The 25,936-nt window shown below is 39.5% G+C and overlaps 1 protein-coding gene across 4 annotated transcripts in view; it reads right to left on the bottom strand.

The window, feature by feature from the left end:
• NR1H4 (nuclear receptor subfamily 1 group H member 4) overlaps positions 1–25,936 on the bottom strand; it is a 67,637-nt gene that overhangs the window by 36,846 nt on the left and 4,855 nt on the right. For 2 of the 4 annotated variants that reach the window (XM_033427651.2, XM_033427652.2), the window contains exons 2-3: positions 14,492–14,648; positions 13,714–13,848 (exon numbers count right to left, since the gene is read on the bottom strand). In XM_033427651.2, coding sequence (XP_033283542.1) covers positions 13,714–13,792 — 79 coding nt within the window. In that variant the 5' untranslated portion in view covers positions 13,793–13,848; positions 14,492–14,648. Of the gene's footprint in view, positions 1–4,546; positions 10,138–13,713; positions 13,849–14,491; positions 14,649–25,936 lie in introns of those variants that run through there. The other 2 variants (XM_012532904.3, XM_004269484.3) reach the window with 1 other exon arrangement.

The raw sequence follows: 25,936 nt of genomic DNA, 5'->3' as shown, positions 1-25,936 counted from the left end.
AAAGTGGAAAATATGTATGTTAAATGTTTGTTTAAAATAAAATGCTTTCTGCATTGATACAGGAAATCACTGATGGAACACAAAGGATACAATATCTGTGCAAAATCAATTTTGTTACTTTCATGCCCAACTTATCCATATAAAACCAGCACTGAGTCAGTATATCTGACAGTCAAAAAATTTTGGCCATGGGGCTTTGTCTTATGACTGCAAAATGGAAAAATATAAAAATATGGAATTATTACAGAAAAAAGAGAAGCTAAAATATGAGCAAAATCTTGATCTATTTAATAACTAAATATGGTTAAAATTTCTGGAGTGAATACAACTGAAAAGAGCTAAAAGCATTAAAATCATTCGTTTCATCTAGGTTTTATCCTCCGACCCATCTTACCCTCACTCAACTTCCCATCCCCACCCCCAGCCCCAGTTTCTCTCCATCTACAGGTCTAGTAAAGTCAAGCAACTTGCCTGAAGTCACATAATCAATTAATGTCAGAATCTGGATTCCGTAGAATCTAAGGAAATATGTAGTTGTTTTCTCCTCATAAGACAATTCCAAGATCTCTGAACATTATTTCAACAAATCTTTTAATAGTCAAGAGACACAATGGAGTCCCAACTCAAGTCAAATCATGTTATCAATATCTGGAATCATCTCAGTTAAAATGGAACACTTTCACAAAGACATCAATTCTACTATATGAAAACAACACAAAACAGGGTAAGAATATGAGATCAGTACACAATATTATTAAATAATGCCTCTATTCCCAAAGCACATCCACTTCTAGTATTTCACGGTGTTCCCACCAAATTTCCACAGAGTAGAGACAATAAATATACAGGCAACTTACAATAAAAAACCCCAGCATGGACAACATCCTCCAAAATGGTGGGACAAGAATAACTTCCATGAACTGACTGTGAGACCTTGAACAACTGCCTAACATTTTTCTGTTTCTTCTGTAAAATGGGGCTACTAACACCCAGGCTCGCTATCTCATAAGGTAATTCTGAGTGTAAGATACAGTTTCTGAGAAAAAGTTTTGATAAGTGGAGTGCCATAAAAAGACATGTTTGTTTCCTAAAGAACCTAGCAAAATCTTGATTGTATGATAGTTAATTAGTAAATATTAATACACATCAGTCTGTTTTGATGCTATAAGTTATAGGATACTTCTTTCACTCATAAATATATTGAACAATTTGCCTGACACTGTCCTAGGTTCCGAGGACACAACAGTGACAGACAGACAGAAAACAGATAGAAGAAGCCCCAGACTTTCTCTTGTTTGTGTATTTGGGGTGGGGAGGGGTGGGAGTATGTCAAGGGCTGGGATAAAACCAAGTAAGCAAATACAGAATTTTCTGACAGAGCATAAGATGTGGAGAGGGCAAAGGTAAGTCAACTTTAGAGTGTATTTTCGGAAAAGGTAAATTCATTTCTATTTTAATGCAATTTATGAGTGATTTTTTAAAGAATCAGTTTATCAAGAAAGAGGAGAATTTGGATTTCTTTATAACACAAATTCTCCATGGGAGTTTAGGGAAGAGTTCTTAAATGCGAACACTTGAATGGACTCCAGGAGAGGCTGACACCCCCTGTAAAGGGAAGCAACATTTTTCTGGGTAGAGGGTCATTTGGTAGCATTTAATAATTTCTCTAAAGGAGTACCATCAAAGGGAAACTTCTGAGATGCAAGCATTCTATACCTTTCAACATGGTAGCCGTTAACCATATGGAATATTGAACATTTGAAACACAGCTAGTAATGAGGAAATGAATTTTTCATTTTATGTAACTTTAAATAATTAAAACTTAAAATTAAATAGCTGCATGTGGCTAATGACTGCCATATCCGACAGCGCAGCTCTAAGGAGTTTGTGACCAGAACCACTGTGAACCCAAATGGGAGAATCAGGTTCCCGTACAAAGGATGGCCCTTCTTCATAAACCCACAGTTAGTTTCTGATGAGCCCGATAAATGGTTCAGATTATGTCCAGTTTTTCATCCCTGGCACAACGCTGCTTCTAGTAAACATTTCATGAATGTTTGTCGAAATGTTTCATGAATGGAAAAATTGCCTTCTCGGCCTTCCTTTATTTCCCAATCCATGGTTTCTTAACAGATGATATGACTTGGTTTATGAAGTTGTGCGCCGTTCCTGGTGCCAGGCCTTTGTGATGTTGGTGCCTCTCCCCACCTGGTTTGTCAACCCATCACCTCCTCTGTGAGGCCTGTCCCAGTTTTCCTAGGTAGAATTAATCTCTCCTACCCTCTGTACACACTCTACTGCAGCACTCAGAAGCATGTACCATCACTTTTGTTGGTTTACAGGCTTATCTTTCATGCTATATCATTTGAGGTGGTAGGACGTACTTGTTACAAGCGCTTCTGTGTAGACAAACCTGGATTCAGTTCGCCTGCAACTTGCTAGATGTATGAACTTGGGAAAGACATTGAACTTCTTTAAGCTTCTGTTCCTTCCTCTATAAAGCCGGGATCATATAATACACTACTATGTATAAAATAGATAACTAATGAGAACCTACTGTACAGCACAGGGAACTCTACTCAGTGCTCTGTGGTGACCTAAATGGGAAGGAAATCCAAAAAAGAGGGGCTATATGCACACCTATAGCTGATTCACTGCTGTACAGCAGAAACTAACACAACATTGTAAAGCAGCTATACTCCAATAAAATTTTTTTAAAGAAAAGCTGGGATAATATAGTAATTGAAACAAAATATAGTATCTAGGTGAAAGGTTGTAATAAAGATAAACTAAGACAAAGAATGTAAACTGCATAGTGCCTAAGCATAAACATTCAATACATTTTTTTTTTTTTTTTTTTTTTTTTGCGGTACACGGGCCTCTCACTGCTGTGGCCTCTCCCGTTGCGGAGCACAGGTTCCGGACGCACAGGCTCAGTGGCCATGGCTCACAGGCCCAGCCGCTCCGCGGCATGTGGGATCTTCCTGGCCCGGGGCACAAACCCATGTCCCCTGCATCGGCAGGCGGACTCTCAACCACTGCGCCACCAGGGAAGCTCCTCAATACATTTTTGTTGTTGTGGTTAGTCTGTGAACTCCTGGGGAATACATTAGATTACTATATATTACATTCCCTTTTCTCCTTCATTCCTGGCACCTTACAAAAAGCCTGACACAGTGTAAATCTTTAATAAATGCTTATTAAATTGAAACGATGGAAAATTTACTTCCGCAGCCTTCCAACTAATTTCCATCTCTAAATACAGTGTAAGGGGCTTCCCTGGTGGCGCAGTGGTTAAGAATCCACCTGCCAATGCAAGGGACATGGGTTCGAACTCCGGTCCAGGAAGATCCCACATGCCGTGCAGTGAATAAGCCCATGCACCACAACTACAGAGCCGGCGCTCTAGAGCCCGTGAGTCACAACTACTGAGCCTGCATGCCACAACTTCTGAAGCCCACTCGCCTAGAGCCCGTGCTCTGCAACAAGAGAAGCCACCGCAATGAGAAGCCCACGCACTGTAAGGAAGAGTAGCCCCGGCTCGCCACAACTAGAGAAAGCCCACATGCAGCAACAAAGACCCAACGCAGCCAAAATAAATAAATAAGTTAATTAAAAAAAAAATACAGTGTCAGCCATTTTTAAACAACACATTTAAACAAAATAACGTGCTGCCAAGTCTACAACCAGAAATATGTTCAAAATTGTAATTATTATGAAAATGATTTGAGTTTCACTTTTAGCTGGAAATTCAAAAGGTAAGATTCTATTCTGAAAAAAATATTAAAACAGACAACATTATACTATACTGTTTATGTTTTAATTATAATCTATATTTTACTTCAGAGAAAACAAAGCGGGCTTAAAGGTAAACTCTTTACTTACCTGATTTTCCATTGACTATTGGGAGAAATCTACTGTGAAACTAGTTCAGTAAATTAATGTTTTTTTAATCTCTTTTTATTTTTCTCATCACAACGCATAGTTTGAAATAAATCTTATATCATTACCCCATACACACTTATACATATGTATAAATAATTGAAACAAAATTTCCGTGAAATAACACTTATCCTTACCTCTTGACGGGCACTCTGACATTTCTATTGTATTCCTATTCTATTCTCTTCTAAATTTTTAATGCTGGTCACAAGTCACAAAATAGATATCATGACCCACTGGGATCTGAGACTTGCCATTTTAAAAACACTGCATGAAATCATGTACTTTAAAATGTTTTTTCAAGTGTCCAAGGCATTAATGCTAGAACTGCCTAGTGTTTAACTTGGAAGAACGGTGCTAATTTTACACACTATCCAGTGAAGAATTATAGGGAAAACACACTTAGATTTAGTCTCAATGAGATACACACCTGCCTAGAGCCCTATAGAAATCACACCACCCCAGCTTCTCACCCCAGTCTTCTGGTTCTGACTGAGCCATCTTTGACAGAGATCTGTTACTGGAATCTCAAGCAAAAGTGCCCCGTGTTTCCTCAGTCCAGTGGCAGAAGCCCCACCGCCAACATCTGAGAACCTCCGCCTACCTTTAGCAGGCTTCATGCTCATCATTTCCATGGCAAATCCCAACGACGTGCAGCTGTGACAAGGACTAATTTGACCTGGATTTTCTAACTCCGGAAACTGCATTACCATTCTTAGCTTACTCACAGCAACTGAAAATGAGACTAGGTAAGGAGTGACAGAGGCCAGAGGTTGTGGGGTTTACTGATTAACTTCATTACTGAGCAGAATATTTGTAAATGTTTATGAGAAAAGTCCTCGATGCCAAATTGCCTAGTAAGCTGGAAACCAGTCTCTTAGATAAACATTTTTGGGGAGCACGTTCCAATTTAGGAATTTTTAGAGGACAGATTTTTGTTCAGTGGCTCTAAAAGTCGATTTGGGGGTCAAATGCCATGTTCTACGTCTTGACATTCGTTCCTCTCAAAAGGATACAGATTGGTATAATTTTGTAATGTCAGGAATCATTAAAGCATAATACTTAACAGCGTGAGGTAAACTAATCTGGGTTTCTATCCAGTGTTATGGGTGGAAGTGTGTCCCCTCCTAATCCCATAGGACCGGTGTCCTTATACAAATGGGAAATTTGTATTTCAGAGACAGAAACTCATAGAGAAAAGGCAATGTGAAGATACACAAGGAAAAGGTCATCTACAAGCCAGGAAGAGAGGCCAGGAACAGATCCTTCCCTCTCAGCCCTCAGAAAGAACCCACCCAGCTAACACCTTGATTTTGGACTTCTAGCCTCCAGAATGGTAAAACAATACATTTCTGCAATTTAAGCCACCCAGTCTGTGGTATTTTATTATAGCAGCCTTAGCAAACTAATACATGTAGGCTCCCTTGGCACTCACTAGTTCTGCAGACCATGGACAAACTCCTGAACCATTTTCTTTTCTTTTTTTAACATCTTTATTGGAGTATAATTGCTTTACACTGTTGTGTTCGTTGCTGCTATATAACAAAGTGAATCAGCTATACATATACATATATCCGCATAACTCCTTCCTCTTGTGTCTCCGTCCCACCCTCCTTATCCCACCCCTCTAGGTGGTCACAAAGCACACGCTGATCTCCCTGTGCTATGCAGCTTCTTCCCACAAGCTGTCTATTTTACATTTGGTAGTGTATATATGTCCGTGCCACTCTCTCACTTTGTCTCAGCTTACCCTTCCCCCTCCACGTGTCCTCAAGTCCATTCTCTATGTCTGCGTCTTTATTGCTGTCCTGCCCCTAGCTGAACCCTTTTATGCCTCAATTTCCTCATCTGTAAAATGGGACTGATAATCATGCAACCTCATAGAGTTATTATGAGGATTAAATAAAATATTTATTAAATGCTTAGCAGAGTGTGTGGTTACCCACCATCATCATACTGATATTATAATTATTTAGCCTTGGACTCTTGTTGTAGGGTGGCTTGCTTCCCGAGCAGGAATAATTTCTGCAGCATAACTTGTGGATACCAAGTTTGTGACTGTTGGGTATTTTTTGGAAGGGAGGGCTTCAGAATAGGACTCAGTAGGTCCAGGGTTGAGCTTAGGGATAATGCAACCAAATACACTGTGTCACCTTAGGACAGTCTCTCAGCTTCTGCAGACCTCATTTGTCTACATCAACAGATGGTAAAACAGAGATAATAATTCCTGCTCTACTTCCCTCATGGGCCCGTTGTGAAGATAAAATCACATAATAAGTGTGAAAGCAGTTTTAAAAGGCAAATGTGATCTATATAAACGTGATAATCACTGCTAAGCCATTTCTACAGCCTTTACGGGTTTAAAAGGTGGTTCTACATGCATTATCTCATCTGATCCTTACTTGCACCCTTTGAGGAAGGTATAATTTATGATGCCCACTATCTCTTACCCTATTTTACAGACATGGAAGGTCAACTCAGTGAAGTTAAATGATTTGTCTAAAGTCACCCAGCTATTAAGGGATGAAGCAAAGGCTTTAACCAAGGTCTTCTCACTCAAAACCTTGTGGTGGAAAAACTAAAGCACGCTTGCCCTAATTGTCAAGAAAAAAGAAAGAGTGATGGTTCCTAGGTGTATTTCAGCTTTGATTGCTCAACCAAGAATCACCATTTGCAAAGCTGTTCTCAGTCCTCAGTTTACTTCTGACCTCGTTCTCCCCTCCTCACAACCCAAGAGCTATACTTGCCTTGAGGGACTCTAAGTTGGAAGAGCTACCCAAAGGCTAAGAACCAGGACAAACTATCTCTGAATTTTATATTTCAAGAAGTCTCTACTGAGTTTTTCACTGGTCAGACAGATGAGCCTGTCTGTTGCCCTCAGAAACTTCAATACTAAAAAAGAAATGAGCAGGATAATTTACCTGATCCAGGAGACCCTTGTTGCTGAGTGAAATTCACACAGGATGTTCTCATAATAAGACTGATTGAATCCCTTTGCTTCTTTTGCAGTGAGGACCAACTGCTTCGTGCTATTTTTTTTCCCAAGGTACATTTTTCCCCTACAAGTCTGTGCTGTTTGAAACAGTAGCCACTAACCATGTATGGCTACTTAAATTTAAGTTAATTTAAATTATGTAAAATTAGAATCAGTTCCTCAGTTGCACTAGTCCCATTTTAAGCGATCAGTAGCCACGTGTGATTAGTGGTTACTGCATTAGACAAAGTAAATCTGGAACATTTTTATCACCACAGAAAGTTCTATTGGACAGCACCGTTGTAGACGGTACTTGGGGCAAAGTGAATAAAATGTCAGTCACGGCAAGGAGGGGCGTTAGATATGATGCTATAAAAAACAGGGACGTCCCAGAGCAAATGCTGGCAATGCTTTTCTGAGAACTATCCCTGAGAATAGACTTGGCTAACAGACTTTGAGTGAAATAATCTCACTGGAAAGACCTTCTCCACTGAGAAGGTGAACAGGAGTGTTCTCTTAACCTGAATCCGTAATCATCCAATTCCGATTCCTTGTGCTGACCATAATTTGGTTGCCTACTTACTATCTATGGAAATTCAGCAGATTCTTTAACATCTTTAAATCTCCATTTTCTCAGCAGTAAAAGGGGAATAGTAATGGTATCTACCTTATAGGAGTGTTATGAGAATTAATATTAATGGCAAATAGTTACAGAGTACTTACAATGTGCCAGGCATTCTTCTGAGAATTCTATTAAATAAGACAAGTAACTTGCACAAAGTTAAAGAATTTGCCTACGACCACATACCAGTAAATGGCAGAGATGGGATCGAATGAGAGTCGACTAACAAATGGAAAATGTGCTTAGCGTGACGCCTGACATATAGAAAGCACTCAAGAAATGGTAGCTGTTATGATCCCAATTTTTTTTATCACTGTAAATGTATAAATTTGCAGTCTGTTTTCATAGTCAACCTTTCTCAGTTTGGTTATTCTGAGAGCCCCTGAGACCTGTTTCTTAGCCTGCAAGGTTGAGAGCCAGGCTCTGGATGGCAACGGATTTGCCCACTAGCTGGCCAACATGCACCTCATTGCATGCATTTTCCAAACTATTAATGCCCCATCTAAAAGAAGCAGTAATTTATGTTGTCATAAGGAAAGGCTCTTCTCATATTTCTTTTCCTTCTCCCATTTCTTAACCTCACTAACAAGAGCACCAGATCTGAGAATCCTGGGAGAGCAAAAACCAAAGCCACAGGGAATTAGTAAAAAATCTTAGAGGCTGCTTCAATCTGTGGAAGAGATATGGATAAGAAATGGTAGTGACAAAATATTTAAATTATGCTAAAGCAACGTTCCATTTTGTCTGAGACAGTGGTATCTTTCCATCTTCTGGAAACTTTTGGCTTTGATTGACCCATCAAGTCAGAACTACATTCACTTGTGTTAAACTCAGTGAGATGGAAAAAGACTTGAAATCAAATGTCAGAAATATTACACAACCCTGCACCTCAAGACCTTTCATTGTATTTTAAAACATCCAGCTGATTCTGTAACATCTGAAAGATTCTTTTAATTTAAGCAAAAGACATAGGCAAGAACCAGATTCCAATAAAAATAAAGCTACCTAGAGAAAATGAGTATCAACAGCTGAGAAAAGCATAACGTTATGAGAAGTAGCTAAAGGAAATGAAGCGCGAGTGAATAGGATTATATAGAATCTGCCCTCCTGCCCCTTGCTAGGCCTTATTCAGAATGGGGCTTTGGAAAGACTACTAGAAACAAAAATAAAATTTATACAAAAACGTGGATTCCATAGCTGTTGTTAGCAATGCTGTAATACCAAGGTGAGATAGAACATGTGTTTTTTCCTTAGAGCACCCAGAAATTTAGTTCCATATTGTTGGTTTTTGTTGGCTCCTTGAAAATTCTTAGCACTCAACAATGATAAGATTAACAGAAATTCCTCTCTTTAATAAGTAGAGTGGTGTTTACTATTCTAACAACTTAAATAATAACAACTACATTTCAAACCCTGGAGTAACGATACTGCTTTATGATGCCTTGAGATTTACAGAACACTTTCCACACAGCCATTCAATCCTCCAACAAACTGTGAAGTGAATGTCATTATTATTCCCATTTTACAGAGGAGAAAACTGAAGTTCAGAGTCTCAGTTGCCTCTGAGACTTTATTTCTTTCAATTTCATTGTTTATTTCCACTCACATTCATTGAACGTTTCCCAGTTTCACCAATCTAAAGGAACTGGACCCATTGTACTGGAAACATTTGGTACAGGAACATGAGATTATACTTTTCTTGCTTATTCTGTGCTATTATTAGAATGCTTTTCTACTTACTGAGTCTTTAAAATTCTGTGATTTTTTTTCTTTAGTTCTTAAACCACAATTTGCTAAAAGGATACACAGATTTTAATTAACATGCCACATTCTACCTATTCACTACGTTAAACCATGGGAAGCTGTGGACTTTGTCATTATTACCTTTTATTATGCACTAATTGCATAAGACCCTGCCTTCTTCATTCATCAGAGACGCCTTTATTAACCCACTAAATTAATCTTTGACCAAGTTTCCTGGCTCTCAGGATCTCCCAAAGGAAAGCTGACTTGTCTCTCTTAGGTCACCACGTCCTTCCACCCTGTGTTCTGCGTGTGGACTGAGTTACCAATGAGCTAGATTCCCATCTGGATTTGTTCGGGATGTGTGGCAGCAGAATAAGTTAAAGGACCTCCCAAGGTGACTCCAGCCCCATCTCTGTAATTCTATTCTAAGTCTCTGTACTTCTTTTCTACAAGGGCCAGCCTAAGAAAACAGAGCTATAGAGCAAATCTCCACCTTTTCCCCTCACCTACCACCTTAGCTTTCCTTTAAACATTCCAATTGATTTTGGGGGGAAATCACACTAATACTGTGTGGCAGCCCCGCTGGTGATGATGCACATCCTCTCATTTCAGCTGCAGCTGTAGCAGGTAATCACGTGCAAGCTCAGACTCACTTCACATTGGCACTCTGCTGCACATCTCTTTGCTTTCTTCCCAGAGCTTCTCCAATGCCACAGGAGACCACCCGGCTTGATTCCATTGGGAGCAGCAGAAGCACAGCCCAGAAGTGCAGGGAAGTTAATGCCCCCAAGGGCGACCCTCAACCAACGGGAGCCAGAGGTCGGTTAATAACTGCCTCCATGCCCGGTGCCTCAGTGGACAATTCTTTCGGCTTCTCCCAGTGGAATCGCCCACAGCAGCGATCTTCATAATTCATCTCGTCTTGGTTTTCCCTCCTTCCCTGTCTCATCACCCCAGTCCTTTACTTCTGCTCCCTGGGATGACCTCTCACATAAACTGTCTGCACACAAGTCATTGCCTCAGACTCTGCTTTTCAGGGTAACCATTTATACGGGTGGAGATGCTTCCCCTTCTTGAGCAAAGCCTTTAGAGAGTGAGGGGTCCACAGCCCTCTCTAGAAGCAGCTGAAAGGCCTCACTCAAGAGGTCATTAGTGTCTCCACTGCCCATTAGTGAGTGCCCATCAGTATTTGTTGAGTAATCTTTATGTCACCTTCTCAATGTCTTAAATTAAATCCCAGTGTCTTGGGATTTAATTATGGCCTTTAGAGTAACCTGCAGGAAGGAGGACCATGCCCAGGACCACCTTGAAAGTCATGTCATGTCAGGTGAGTATCACTGGGTCCAAGTCACCACTTCCTGACATGAAAACTGTAGCAATTTGTGGACTCAAATGCTAATCCTAGGTTGTCCTAGAATTCCCAGCCTAATAATCTCCTTTTACCAGTGCTAATTAATGGAAATATGGTGTCCAGAGCCAGTTCTCTAGACTCTTTCGACATGCCTAAATAAAAACGAGAAGACAAGGCCCTTCCAAGTCATTCTAGACGTTGGGCCTTTGTATTTGCTATTTCTTCCAACTAGAATGTTCTCTTTGGCTCTATCTTTCTCAGCTCAGTTGTCAACTCCCCAGAGGCCTCCCCGACCACACCGGTTAGAGCAGCCTCATTCTTCCAGTCACTATGACATCACACTGTTTTGTTGTTTCCATAGCACTTACCACTACCTGATATTATTTCATTTACTCATTCCTTTGCCTGTTTCTTTTCCTGTCTTCTTCCCTGCTTTATTCTAACATCCAGCATATGGTCAGTGTTCAATGTTTGGTTAGAAGAAATTATAGCCATCCACATGCAATACAGTAAACCTCACTTGCCCTTGTTATAACAACATGATGGCTGTTTTGTTTTTTTTTTTCCTTTTTCTGTACGCGGGCCTCTCACTGTTGTGGCCTCTCCCTTTGCGGAGCACAGGCTCCAGACGCGCAGGCTCAGTGGCCATGGCTCATGGGCCCAGCCGCTCCGCGGCATGTGGGATCTTCCTGGACCGGGGCATGAACCCGCGTCCCCTGCATCGGCAGGCGGACTCTCAACCACTGCGCCACCAGGCAAGCCCTGATGGCTGTTTTTGATTACAGTTAGACCAGTGGAAAAGAGTACAGCTCTCTGGCTAATTGAGCCCGAGTTAACACTTCTGAATCTCGGGCACATCTCAAGATCTAGGAATGGTGAGTTAGGCACTGTGGGCTACTCATCCATGAGCCACAGTCCTTTCCCTGGTGCTCTGTACCCTAAGCTCAGGGTGGGAGGTCCATAGAGTCCATCAGTGTCATCAGGACATAAAAGAAGATGGGCAGGAGGAATAAAGGGGTCAAAATACTCTTTGTCCTCCCCTTTAGCACAGGTATGTTTTCCCCTGGGGGAAAGAGGCGTAGGGAAAAAAATGCTTCGACCTGGCTCTAGAACTTAATGGGGAAGAGGAAAAGGAGTCCCAATGGTCACATGGCTCTGATTAGTTTCCCAAGAGAGGTGGACCAGATGAAGATTTGAGGAAACTGCTCCAGCTGGGAATAACAGCTATGCATTGCAGCTTACGCATCTTGTGCTATATATTCTAAGAAGCCTTAAAAGAAGTGTTCAGAAACTGTATAAGAATGTGGTCCAGCAAAGGAGGGATGAGGGAAGAGCACCACTGAAAGAAAGCATGAACCACGGTGCTTCCTTAGCAATCATTTTCTGATGCTTCTAACTTGACAGCTCCTTCACAACTTTTTCTCTATCTACTTACATCTTTTTCACCTCATGACAACTGAGGTCAACTTTCAACCTGATGGGCTTGCTTAAAGTGGGCTAGTTTGTAAGAAAGATCTTACCCTTTCCTCTTGATGTATATACAAATGAAAGCTGAATGGATTTGTTTAATAATGATGACACCAGTGTTTAGATTTGGAGATCTTAAGATGCAGTTGTAAAATTTCAGAGCAGGAAATGGAGTTTATATGTGAAAAAAATCATCTCAAGAGTAATTTTCTTTAGTCTGTGATATGCACCTACAGTCCTAATCATCCCGTGAGTTCTGATGGGTAGGTCACAAATTATAAAGATGTCCATACGTTGATTTTTTTAAGGACCCATAGAAGGGTAGGCCAGGAGCAAATGGTCAAGTGTCCAGACATGGAGGTAGGTGTCCCACTGCCCTTGACTGTAACCACAGGATGAAGAGAAGCCAACTGGAAGGAATAAGATGTAGCAAGTATGTCTGAGAACTAGCATTGCATAAATAATAACTGCTGCCTTTGATCTCTCTGAGAGTTACTGATAAACATCTCTTTTTCCCCTAAACCTCTTTTCTCCTTCCCTCTATTATTTATTATTTGATTCTTATTTATCAAGTACATACTAGGATTAATAAAATACAGTCACTGTCCTTAGATACTCTTATACTGAATGGCGGCTGGTAGACATGTAAATAGATAATAAAATAATGACCCCTCCTTGGAAATGACCTGATAAATCATTGCACACTAAAGCTAATGACTGGTAGGTAATCGTATAAGCTATTGATTAATGTCTCCCAGGGCTTTCTGCAACCAAATAGGGGATCGTGCCTTAACACATTGAATTTTGTGAATTTCAAGTGTTTGCATTTTCACTATCATCATCAATCATGGTTGATATATTAATATAGAGTGAAAAACTTGGAGCATCCAAACTTCCCAGCAGAGTTATAATGCAGAAGGGAATTATTTTAAGCGTGGCAGAAAGCTGCCCTGCCCCACCCAAAATATTGCCCCTGCCGGCATTTTGCTGATGTTCTCAATTCAGACTCTTTATAATGAGACGTTATTTTATAAATGCATAAAGTGGAGCAATAGATCATTTTATGGTATCATCTAGTTACAGATCTACTGAAAACAACTTAGTACAATTTGTCCTCAATCCATCTTAAATGACTAATCCTGACACGGTGCCGTATTTCCCCCAGCACCAGAAGAATGCTGGAAAGGAAACCTTATCGCAGAGCTATAACCTAAGTAATTTCAGACTTTAATAGGTATAATATTAAACCATAAGAATCATGATTTCATAATTTAGTACAGGCTATAATAATACTAGAATTAGCCCTAGAACAAGAATGCATTTCTACTCCCAGCTCTGTTAATTACCTAGCCTCATGGCCTTGGACAAGTCACAAAGCTCCCTGAGTCTTGCAGTCCTCATCTATAAAACAGAAGATCATTAGATTCAATGAATCCAAGGTCCGATTTACCTCTAACCTTGCATAGTAGCTATTAATAGCTAAGTACTATTGAGTACTTAGAAGGAACAAAAAAATGTTCTGGACTCTCTGTTGGACTTAGGTTTTTTTTCTTATGTATGTCCAAATTGCAGTTTGTTTTTACTAATATTCAAATGAACTTGACAACTTACCAAATAAATTGTCAGAAAGAGAAAATTCATCTGTGGCAGGTAACTGGGAGTGTTCAATGAGATTCATTTTTGATCCCATCCAAACTTTTCTGTTTGAGAATGTATCTTCGTTATGGTGGTCTTCAAAAAAATCCCCTGAAAGGTAAATAAATACATAGAGTGTTTGGGAAGGGTAGGGAGGTGATTATGAAAGAGAGGGAGAGAGAGAGAGCAAGCTAATTTTAAAAAGCACATATGGTTCCCTTTGCAGACATTTTATCATAGCTTTTCTGTACATATCTTTCCTCAACATTTACCATTTTTACACCTCATTTGGACTTACAAATATCTAAGATATATGCTTTCAGAATAGATACTCTCTAATTTATCTGGGAAAACACCATATGTTTTCATTTGTTTCAGCACTTGGGAGATTTGAGCAAGATATGATGATATTTTAGTTACGTCTTTATTTCTTTTACATGTAGAAAAAACAGAAACAGATATAAAAGCCTTGATTAAAATGGGATGAATTGATGATTTATTATCTTAAATTTTATTCTAAAGTTGAACAGGTCTTTGCAAAGACACAAAAGTGGTTCAAGACAACTTCCTTCCTTCCTTCTTTCTTAAGTCGAGTAGGCATCATATTAGCAGATAAAAATTCAAAAACTGTTCACCCAAGATCATCTTTAATTTAGCCTTTTAGAGAAAATTTCAGGGGCTTGCATTTTCACTCTCATGGTCTACCTTGGTCATATATTTAACTAGGGTAAAAGAAAAAAGTGGTAAATCTCACCAAAATGTCTGAAGTTTCATCCTGAGGAGATGTCCAGAATGCATCCAAAAATCCAAGATATGCAGTGTTCACTTCTAGCTATATCTCTAGGTCTTGTTTTCTTCTTTCCTTCCTTCCTTCCTTCCTTTCTTCCTTCCTTCCAATGTCTCCTACCTCCCTGAAAAAGTAATGAGAAAAGTTGAATAATGAAAATGTATGCTATCAGAACTTTTCTCCAAGGCTGTTTTCTGAGGATGATTTTCTAAACCTTTCATCCTATCTCCACCAAGAAATCATTTCGTTTACAAATACCTACTTATACTTGCTACTCAGAAAGAGAATACAGGGTTTTTGTTGGACAAATATTTATTTCATTAGAACTTCCCTACTATTCATGTCTCTATTTCTTTCTCCCTCACTCAGCAAAATGTTCCAGCTCAAGCAGAAGTGACAGCTCAAGCAGACATCTGGCTGATGGTAAGGTAGTACACCAGACTACATTTGCTGCGTTCATTCATTTATTCATGTTTTCAACAAATATTTATTGAGGACTTACTCTGAACTAAACTCTGTGTTGGATCTTTGGAAATAAAATGGTTAAAGGAAAAAAAATCATCCAAAATCTATGACATCAAGCTTAATGAGGAATAAAGACATTAAAAAACAATCACAGGAATACATAGATGATTACGTATTAACTTAAAAGCTGTTGATGAAGGCAAAAATGAGGATGCTCTGATGGGGAGAGGCTGGGTGTGAAAAGGAGTTGAGGTAGAGAAGTAGCTGGAGGAAAATGTGGTTTTGAGGGCAATTTTTAAAGGTAGGCAATACTAGGTCACATCTGAATACACCAGAGAAGTTGAAGAAATGAGAGAGAGAGCAGCTTCTGTGAAATGATACAAGCTGTGTCCACTGTGGGAATGCAGACACATCTGGGTCCATCTGGTAACCAATGGCCTGGCCCTACCAAAGCCTACTGTCCAGTAAGCCAAGGGGCTTTTTAGGAGAAAACCCATCCTAAAGTCAGAAGGAACCAGGAACCATGATCTTCACCTCAAAGTAAAGCCTCAGTCCTTAGAGGAATGTGTAATTCTCAATGTGGCACAGTGTTTGACCAACCCAAACTAGATTCAAGAGGCCTTCTTGCCACCCTGAGGTGAGAAGGGAAAGGGTTATAAATAAATATGAGTCTGGAAGTACTGAAGTGTAGGATAGATCTTCCAAAAGAATGCAACAAGTAGGAGAGAGCTCATTTCAACTCCACCCTCACCCTCAAACAACTCTGCCATGTATCGCAGTGGAGCTTTGACTCCAAGAGGACTCCAAGCCTTTCTGGGGCAATTGTGAAACAGCAGAACCACGCCAGGTATCACCATAACCTGTGGAGATGTGCCCAGCAGAGGAACCGTGACCACTGGTTGGGCACTGCTCTCCCCCATGGACACCAAAAGTAGTGGAAGAAGTGGCCAGAGTAGACTTGATTATGAAAAAATATAAAGAGACCTCAGGGCATTCCTGAAATACCTGCAGGGGGAGGAGGCCTCTGATAGGGAACTGGAGGTCCTGAGGAATAAGCCAGGAAAAGTTCAGTTGTCACTATTGATGGGACCTCATTCATACTCATAAGCTAGCTGAGAACTAGGGAAATGCAACTTTCACGATGTGCATATGAATTGTATAGGTATCTATTCAATGTGTATATTTAATATATATATGAATTACGTATAACAATTGTGTATGTGTCTGCATATCATATAATAAGTAGGTTGAAAAGCTCCCCCCAAATTTAGGCAATTATTGTTTTAAATAGTTACCCTTATCTTTGGAGTAGAAAATTCAACAGTTTCCCATAATAATAATTTCCAGGAATCCACAAATGAGCAACGTCAGGAATTTTTCCTAATATTCAATCCAAAGTTACCCTCTGTCATTTAAGACATATTTGCTCTGGTCTTTAAAAAACAATAGGAGATTTCAGCTCTGTGACTCTTACTTTGGGTTTCCCTCTGTGCTTTCTCTCACATTTGTCTTTTTTAACTTTCCATCCTGGTCACCAAGCTCCCCCATACTTCCACAGCACATTACAACTCTCTAGTATTTTCCATGTATGCTCATTTTCTTTCTGGATTCTTATATTTTCCTCTATATATTCATATAAACTTGGCATCTTTAATTCAAGTACCTGGCATACAATAGGCCCCTAAGAAATGTTGGCTCAATCAAATAATCTGTATTAATTGTTTCTACTGCTTAGTTCTGCCAAACTCTCTGACACTCGGCATGCTCTTCCTGGAGAAATGGCACAAGACTAGGATGTCATTCTCCTATTGGCAAAAGGGACAAAATGTACCAGTTTCTCGCCTGAATGAAAGTCCAATTCTCCTAATTCTGCATCATTTGGGTTATTACCCCTGGCTGGAGATCCCCTGCGTGGGTGCCCCTGATTAGCCAATAACAAAAAGCCCTCCAGAATCCAGACAGTTGACCGAGTCTGCTCAAACCTGGTCTGTTGGTTTATGATTCCTGAAGGGGTTTAATAAATAGGAAACTCTTTCATTTTTGAAATGGTAACACAAGCACATGGTAAGCAATTCAAACAGTACACTGAAAAATAAGTCTTCCTTTTAGCTCTGTCATGCATTTCCCTTACCAACTGCCATAGCTGGTTTCTTGTGTATCCTTCTGATACTACGCCCTCTCTTAACATAAAGGGCCCCATACCTTAAACTGGAGTCTGGTACACTATTGCCCGCAGGCCAAAGCTGGCCCGCCACCTGGTTTTGTAAAGCCTGTGAGCTAAGAATGGTTTTACATTTTCAAATAGTTGGGAAAAAATCAGAAGAAAAATATTTCATGACATGTGAAAATTACATGAAATTCACATTTAAGTGTTTATAAATAAAATTTTATTGGCCCACAGCCACATCCATTTGTTTCTGGACTATCTATGGCTTCTTTCTCAGTGGCAGAGTTGAGTAGTTGCAACACACACTGTATGACCCATAAAGCCAAGATTTACCATCTAACCTTTGCAGAAAAAGTTTAATTCCTGCCTTAAACAAATAACAGAAGAAATTTTTAAAAAAATCAAAGTAACATCATAGGTAAACTATGAATAACTGTAATGAGTACCTTGGAGATATAAATCAACTTAATTGTATACATCCCATGATAGTAGAGTCTTCTTTACCTCTTAACAGCTCCTTCCTGGGTTTGGCAGCTTTAGCCTTAATTGCCTTAAGTGATTTAAATGAGCATCTACTATGTCCCAAGCATTTGGTAAGCGTTTCCACTTATGTTATTTCTTTCATGAGGGTTACTTCTGTGTCCTTTCTCTAATACTCTTCACCTTCTTTTTAGGGGAAGAAATGCAATAGGAGAGTAACGCCCTGCAAGTTCTAAGGAAGATCTTAGCTCTGGAGTCTTTTTTTCCCCTTTGAATCCTCCCTTTCATATAAGGAGTCATTTTATAGGTTCAGAATAAGCAATGGGTATTCTGTACTCTAGTGGCCTTTGAATTTTTTTTGTTTCCCCCCTAAATGAAGTTTTAAAAAACACTATGCTCCCTCAACACATTTTTGGGTTGACATCTAAAGTTTTTCACTGAAAAATAAAATAGTTGCAAAAAATGTAATTTCTGACATATTGCAAAAATTGGCATTTTTACATGTCATTACATTACTCAGATCTATTCAATTAAATCTAAATACCACAGCAACTTAATATCCTTCTTCCTCCTTCTAAGAAATACAAGAAAATGTTCTTTAAAATTTGGAAAAAATTTTAACCATTCCTGTCCTTTTTTGAGTCCCCATTTCATTCCACTTCACAGCAGAATTTTACCCTAATGTAGCACATTTTAATGGTTGAATGTCTATTATTGATCATTCTATCATACTTTTCTATGACTAAATTTTGTATATAAATTTGGATTTTAAAAATTTCTAATGACTTCAAGATTTTAAGTGTTTAGATAAAAATTTTTCTGGATTAAGTTTATTATTAGCCGTTATTATTAATGCTTATTAGACTTTCTCTGCAAATAGGGTGGTTCACTCTCTCCCATGCCACAGCACGAGTGGAGAAAGCAGTTTGGTATGGAGGAAAGAGCATGCAGACAGAAGACAGGATTGTTGGGCAACAGCCCTAGCCAGCACTGACAGAGCACATGCACTAGGGGAAGAACACCTTCTTAGAAATACGGGTAAAGGTTCTGATTAAATAATGAACTTTGAGCAACTGCAGACAGAGAGCCTAAGAATTCTCTGGAGTTAGTAATAAAAGCCCAGCTAGCAGGAAGCCATCATTTCTATTCAGGTGAATTCATGTATGTGTTAACACACAAAGTCTTAAGTTTGGAATCGGAGCAGATAAAGAAAAATACCTTCTCTAACTTCATGCACTGTTTTCCTGAAAATTTGTTAAAATTTATTTTCCAAATGAAAGTGTTTTTTAAATAAAAGGGTCATTGCAGAAAATTCAGACAATACAGAAAAGCATTTACAAAATGTCAGGTGGCATTCTGTAATTTCGTTCCAATTTACACTCCCACCAGCAGTGGATAAGAGTGCCTGTCTCATCACAACTTCATTGGCATTACCTACTCCCACTTTCAACAATCTTTTCTAATTTGCCAGTGACAAATCCTATCTCACTGTATAAAATTGCATTTCCTTGAATATGAGTGAAATTGAAAAAAAAATTTATATTGTCTAGATGTGATAGTTTCTTTCCATTTTTTATGTTCTTTGCCATTTTTCTATGGAAGTGTTCTTTTTCTTTAATTGACTTAGAGGAGTTCTTTGTATATTGAATGTATTAGCATTCTGGTATATTTACTACAAACATTTTCATTTGTCTTTTAATTATCTTTACTTGAAAAGATTTGCATTGTATGTAGTTAAATATATTAGATTTTTTTAAAGCTTACTTTTATTGCTTTTTATTTTTAGTTTTTTTTTTTTTTTTTTTTTTTTTTTCGGTACGCGGGCCTCTCACTGCTGTGGCCTCTCCCGTTGCGGAGCACAGGCTCCGGACGCGCAGGCTCAGCGGCCATGGCTCACGGGCTCACGGGCTCAGCCGCTCCGCGGCATGTGGGATCCTCCCAAACCGGGGCACGAACCCGTGTCCCCTGCATCGGCAGGCGGACTCTCAACCACTGCGCCACCAGGGAAGCCCCTTATTTTTAGTTTTTAGTACAGGATGAATTTTGTCAGAATTGCTTGTTGAATACTTTTCCCCTTTCCCATTGATTTATAATTTTTCTTTTATTGAGACTGAATTTTGTTTTCCATTGATCATACAGTTACATCTGTTTCAACATCATGTTTCCCTGTTATTGTTCATTCTTTTTCAACATTTTCTAAGGTATTCTCACCTTCTCCTTCTCTGTGATAAACTATCACATCTTGTATCACATTAAAAAAAAAAAAGTTTCTTTGGGAGTTTGATATGGTACCAAACCCCTATATATTTAGGTAGGAAGATTTATATCTTTATAACATTCAGTTTTGCCTTTCAGGGGCAAGGTATATCTCCATTTATTCAAATATATTTTTATAACTCTCAATTTTGTAGATTATTTTTCCATTTATTTCCCAACTTCTCCATGGATGCATCCCCTGTCATTTATCTTCCCCCTCCTCATGTGGTCATTAATGATTTAACTGCATCTGTTGTCTTCTCCACTATACTGTAAACTCCTAGAAGGCAGGAATCATAGCTTACATTACTTTTGTACCACCCATCACAGCTAGCAGTGTTATGCATACACAGAAATAATAGCTGTGATCTAGTACAGATGTCAAGGGGGATGAAGCATGGGACTTCCCTGGTGGTCCAGTGGTTAAGACTCCTCATTTCCAATGCAGGAGGTGCAGGTTCAATCCCTGATCGGGGAACTAAGATCCCACATGTCACATGGCGTGGCCCAAAAAAATTCGGGGTGGGGAGGCAATGAGAAGATTAGAAAGGAGAGGGAAAGAATGGGAATTTGGGATTAGCAGAGGCAAACTATTTATATAGAATGGATTAACAACAAGGTCCTACTATACAGCACAGGGAACTATATTCAATATCCTGTGACAAACCATAATGGAAAAGAATATGAAAAAGAATATGTATGTGTGTGTGTGTGTGTGTGTGTGTGTGTGTGTGTGTGTGTAACTGAGTCACTTTGCTGTACAGAAGAAATTAACACAACATTGTAAATCAACTATACTTCAATAAAATTTTTTTTAAACAAGGAACATTAGAATGGAGAACCAGTGTTGACCTTTCATAGCTTCACATATGACCTGCAACTATTCACTTAACACCCTGCCCCCATACTACACCCTGAGCCTCAGCTGCATGTTTAAAAGTCTAAATAATAGGACTGCTGTAAAGATTAAAAGGTAACACTTCATAATTGTTCATATATATAGGGTGACATGTACAAAATTTTTACTGCATTGTTTCCAATAGTAAAAAGCTGGAAACATCATAAATGTCAATCAACAAGAAGTTGGGTACAATAAAGAAATAATACATGCATTATGCTGTAAGTATATTATATTCGTAAGTGCTATACAGCACTTAAAATGAATGAACTAAGTATTCATATGGATAAACTGAGAAACTTCATATTGAGCAAAAGAATCAGGTTGCAGAATAATACAGACAGTTTGATAAAATGTATATAAATTTAAAGATATGCAAAACAATGCTACATATTACTACTGATACCCTAATGCAAGGGTCAGCAAACTGTGATCCACAGGCCAAATCCAGCCCACCCAGAACCAGATTTGCCCTTTTGTTTACATATTGTCTATGGCTGTTTTCACACAACAATGGCAGAGTTAGGTAGTTGCGACACAGTCCACGTGGTCTGCAAAGCCTAAAATGTTCACTCTGTGGCCTTTATAGAAAAAGCCTGTGGGACTTCCCTGGTGGTCCAGTGGTAAAGAATCCGCCTTCCAACGCAGGGGACGGCGGTTCGGTCCCTGGCCAGGGAACTAAGATCCTACATACCGCGGGGCAACTAAGCCTGCGTACTGCAGCTACAAGAGCCCATGCGCCCTGAAGCCTGTGCTCCACAACTAAAGAAAACCTGTGCGCCACAACTAGAGAGAAGCCCGCGCACCGCAACGAAAGATCCCGCATGCGTGCAGCAACTAACTCCTGACACAGCCAAAAATAAATTAAATAAATAAATAAATAATAATTAAAAAAAAAAAAAAAGCTTGTGATCCCTGTCTAACCTATAGAGACATGCATGGAAGTGTTGAACCCACATTCAGAACAGTGGTCCAGAATGACTGGGCAGGTACACAGGGAATTTCCATAGCATCTGTAATGCTCTCCTTAAACTAGGGGGTAATTACAACGAAGCTGATGATATTACTTAGTTTTGCATGTTGGAAATATTTCATAATAAAAAAGATTGAATGAAATTCTATATGTGAAAATGTTCCTCATCTATAAAGATATGCAAACTCCTGCAGGGATTCTCTGTTTCTTCCATACTTTTACACACACACACACACACACACACACACACACACACACACTCTTGAGGCTTTGAAGAGGAAGTACTTCCTTCCCATAAAATGTCTGGGGACTCAAACTGTGGTCAGTGAGGTGCTGTTGGAAATTTTGAGTGGCACAATGAAATCTATGTTCAAGAAGATTACTCTTACGAGAAGGCAGGATGAGGAGGGCAAGCGGTGAAAGAGGAGGAAGATTCAGGAAATTCTCATTCAGGAAATGAGATGATTAGGTGCATAGCAGGGTGGTTTCTGTAGAGATGGAAAGGAAGAGACCTGAGTACCATATACAAAGAGGAGGAAGGAGAGAAAGCAGGCTGATGATATGAAGTTTAAGCCTTGAGTATGCGTGGAAGCAGGGACAAAATGTTTATTTTACTTTTGTTTATTTGTACTATGGTGTAATGTAAGCTATAACTTAAGACCCAGGATTAATTTCAGAAGTGGTAAGCACTGTTTGTTTTTAATGTGATAAGACACAGAGTGACTGGTAGCCTGGACTCCTACTCTCTGGTTATCAATTTGTACTTGTTTAGATACTGTGTGTCACAGGGAGTTCATGGTGTATGGAGTTCCTCTGATTTAGCACAAACCATTTGCAAGAGACCTTGGAAAGACCCTGCTCCAATTAAATAGCCTTGACTCTGATTTTGAAGAATCTCAGCTCTCAGAAGATGAAGATAAAAACCAGTTACTTGCGCTGGTACCCTATGAACTCTCCACGCCCAAAGTCACCATCCTTGGTGACATTTTTCTCAGATGAACCCAGCTGTTGGTGGCAAAGCATACATTTTGTTGGATATCTATGTAGTCCATTCATAAAGGGCAGGAAAAAAGTAAACTTTTTCTAGCCATCATAATTTCATGCCCAGGGGAAGCCCTGGATTCAGCCCAAGGCTGGAAGAATGTTCCTAAGGGAAAAGAGAAAGGAGCTCTAGAAAAAAAGGTTTTATCTTTCCAGGGATTTAGTCTTCCCAGAAGCAATCAAACTGAAGTATCGGGATGGCCCAAAAGTTCATTCGGGTTTTCTGTATGATGTTATGAAATTTTTGGCCAACCCAATAATTTTTTACAGGGCAAAAATACAGATTTAAGAAAATAGATCCTTTCTGAAGTGCAGAGAGATTTAAAGGACAACGTGTGGCCAGCAGTGGCCACGTGTCAGACATGATGTCCTCCAAACAATATGGTCATTGTGATCACATTATTCTGAGGGTGGTGCCCTATAGGAACCAGATGGCCTTTACTGCTATCATAGTAAACTTTACATTTTTTGTGGAGATAGATTAAAATAATATCTACCATTTTATGAGTGCTTACTATGTGGCAGCTTTCATGCTATGTTATCTCATTTAATCTATAATAAACTAAGCAGGTATTAATATACACACATTATAAATGAGAAAACTGAGGCTCAAAGAGATTAAGCAACTTTTCCGAGGTCACGCCACTAGTAAGAAGCAGAGTAGGGATGTAAACCCACCATCTAACTCTAAATTCATGCTTTCTCACACAATGCTCCCACTGAGACTGTCACTAACTGCTCACCAACGCCTAGTGAGGGTGAATTGGCATTTCTGCAAGGTCACGTCTGCCTAAAGCATTTCAACATTAGCTGATCGCATGCACAATTAAGTAAGACTCTCCAGGGTTTGCCTGTTATGTTATTTTGTTTCTTTTCAAACTTCTTTTGCTGTTTCTGAAGTCTCCATTTAAAGGTGTACTTCCTTCAGGTGATGTGCAATAAAAATGCTTTTAACCCAACAGACCTCTACAGCTTTTTGCACTTCTGTGCTCTGGAGGTTACACAATGGGGCACAAAGAGTGGCTGACCTTTATTTTTAACTAGGTGTAAAAGAAGCACTTGCAGTAGAGGTCCCCAGGGCCATGAACCTGAAAGTAAGGGCTGCTTAAATTTTGTACCCTAGGCAACTCATTTGTCTCACTCAAGTCCCCTTGCTTCTCAGCCTTCTTGGCTAGCACTAGCAGTCAAGACTCCAGCAAGACTTTCATAGCACTGGGCACCTCTTCGAGTGTGTGTCCGGTTGTAATTCTCCCTTTGTTTTTTTGGTGATTTGGCTGTCTGTCTCCCCATTGGACCATCAGCTCCAGGAGAGCTCACTCTGGATCTCTAGTTCCTAGCCCACTGCCGAGTACATATTAGATACAGAGTTAATACTTACTGATTGAATGAATAAATGGATGAATGAATAACTAAATACATAAATGAATGAATGAATGAATAATATACCTTCCTAGATACCCATTTTTAGACTCAGTCTTGTTTAGCCATAGGGTCAATAGTAAATAGAGATGTAGAAGGACAGCGCACCTAAGAGCTGAAGAAGGACTTATTATTTTTCTTCATCACACAAAAAACCTGACAACTAAGGCTGCTTCCCCACAATGTAGCCCTAATTAGTGAACTAAATTTATTCTTGTTGGAAATCTCTTAAGCAGTGAGCCCCGCACATTTTATAAGTGAATTGACCACCCAGGAAATAGTTTTAATAATCCTCTCAAAGCTCCTTTTGTTAATTTCTCTTCCTTGAGAACTACCAGGAATAGTTTTTTTATCTTCTTAACATTCATAGTCGGGAAAGTTTTTCCCCATTATCTGCTGTAGTCAAAATGGTCAAGAATTTGGAAAATGTTATACTTTCCCCATGACTGACCTGTCATCTTTTTTCAAATAATTCATTAGATCTTCTGAAATTTTATGACTATTATTTACATAAATTGTTATTTGCAAAAGCGGCCACCACAACTTCTTCCATTCCATGTGCCCTTTTGCAATGAGAGTTTGCCACTACCCATCGATAGGTGAAGGCTATTTCCCAAGCCCTTGAACAGGTCTGGTGACTTCCTTGACCAATAGAATGGTGGAAGTGATGTTGTGAGACTTCTGAGCTAGGTCTTAAGAGGCCTTGCAGCTTCTGTTCTCTCAGTCTAGGAATGCTGCCCTGAGGCTGTCACGCTACAATGACAGTCTCAGGGCAGCATTTTTTTTTTTTTTTTTTGAAACTTCAAACTCATTCACGAGATATTTATTAAAATAACACATTTAGGGAAAAAAAATCAATACAACTAGACGTCCCAGATAAAAAACCTAATGGAGAGAGAAGTCGGCTACCCAAACTGGCCCAGTTGACAGCCACACCAAGACTCCAGACATGAGTGAGTCCACCTTGGACCCTCTGTTCCATTTGATCGTCCATCAGAAAGAGTCCCATGAGTGAGCCCAGGCAAAACCAGCAGAGCAGCTGATCTGCTGAAATATGAGAATTAATGAATCATTACTCTTTTAAGTCACTAAGCTTTGTGGTAGCTGTTACAAAGAAGTAAATAATTGCTATAGAAATTGGCACTTAGAAGGGGGATGCTGTTTAAAAAAAACAAAAAGGAGGCTAAAACATATGGCTTTGGCTTGGGGATTGGGAGGTGGGCAGAGCCTGGAAGGGCAGTGAGAACACGGATAGTGAACATTGGAAGAGTGGTGAGGAAATCACTCTAGGAAGCTGGAAAAGGAATGGGTCATATTTTGCAGTCACAAAACAATTGGCAAAACTGTCCAACATGTGGTAACGTGGAAGATACAAAATTTCCTAATGAACCTGTGGGTTTTGTTTGTTTGTTTCTCTCTGGTTTGGTTTGGTTTCAGGAGTGGCAGAGCCTCTTTCCGACTGAACTCCAGGTAACTCTGTGGCTCAGTGTGAGATTAAGGAGCTTTCCAAGTAGTATGGTGAATGTGTCAGGTGGTATTTTTAGCAGTTCATGATAAGGTAACGAAGAGAGAGATAGATTATGGAAGGAGCTGTTCATTTTGAAAGCAGAATTTGGAGTAAATATGAAAGGTTCAGGATGTGCTGGGTCAAAAAATAAGACTGTTTTGCATTTTTGGTCTCGCCATCTGGCATAAGAGTCTCAAAGTAAGAAA

The sequence above is a fragment of the Orcinus orca genome, chromosome 11, assembly GCF_937001465.1.
Source record: "Orcinus orca chromosome 11, mOrcOrc1.1, whole genome shotgun sequence".
Lineage (NCBI taxonomy): Eukaryota > Metazoa > Chordata > Mammalia > Artiodactyla > Delphinidae > Orcinus > Orcinus orca.
The sequence above is the reverse complement of the archived record's forward strand: the minus strand, read 5'-3'. Positions and strand labels throughout refer to the sequence as shown.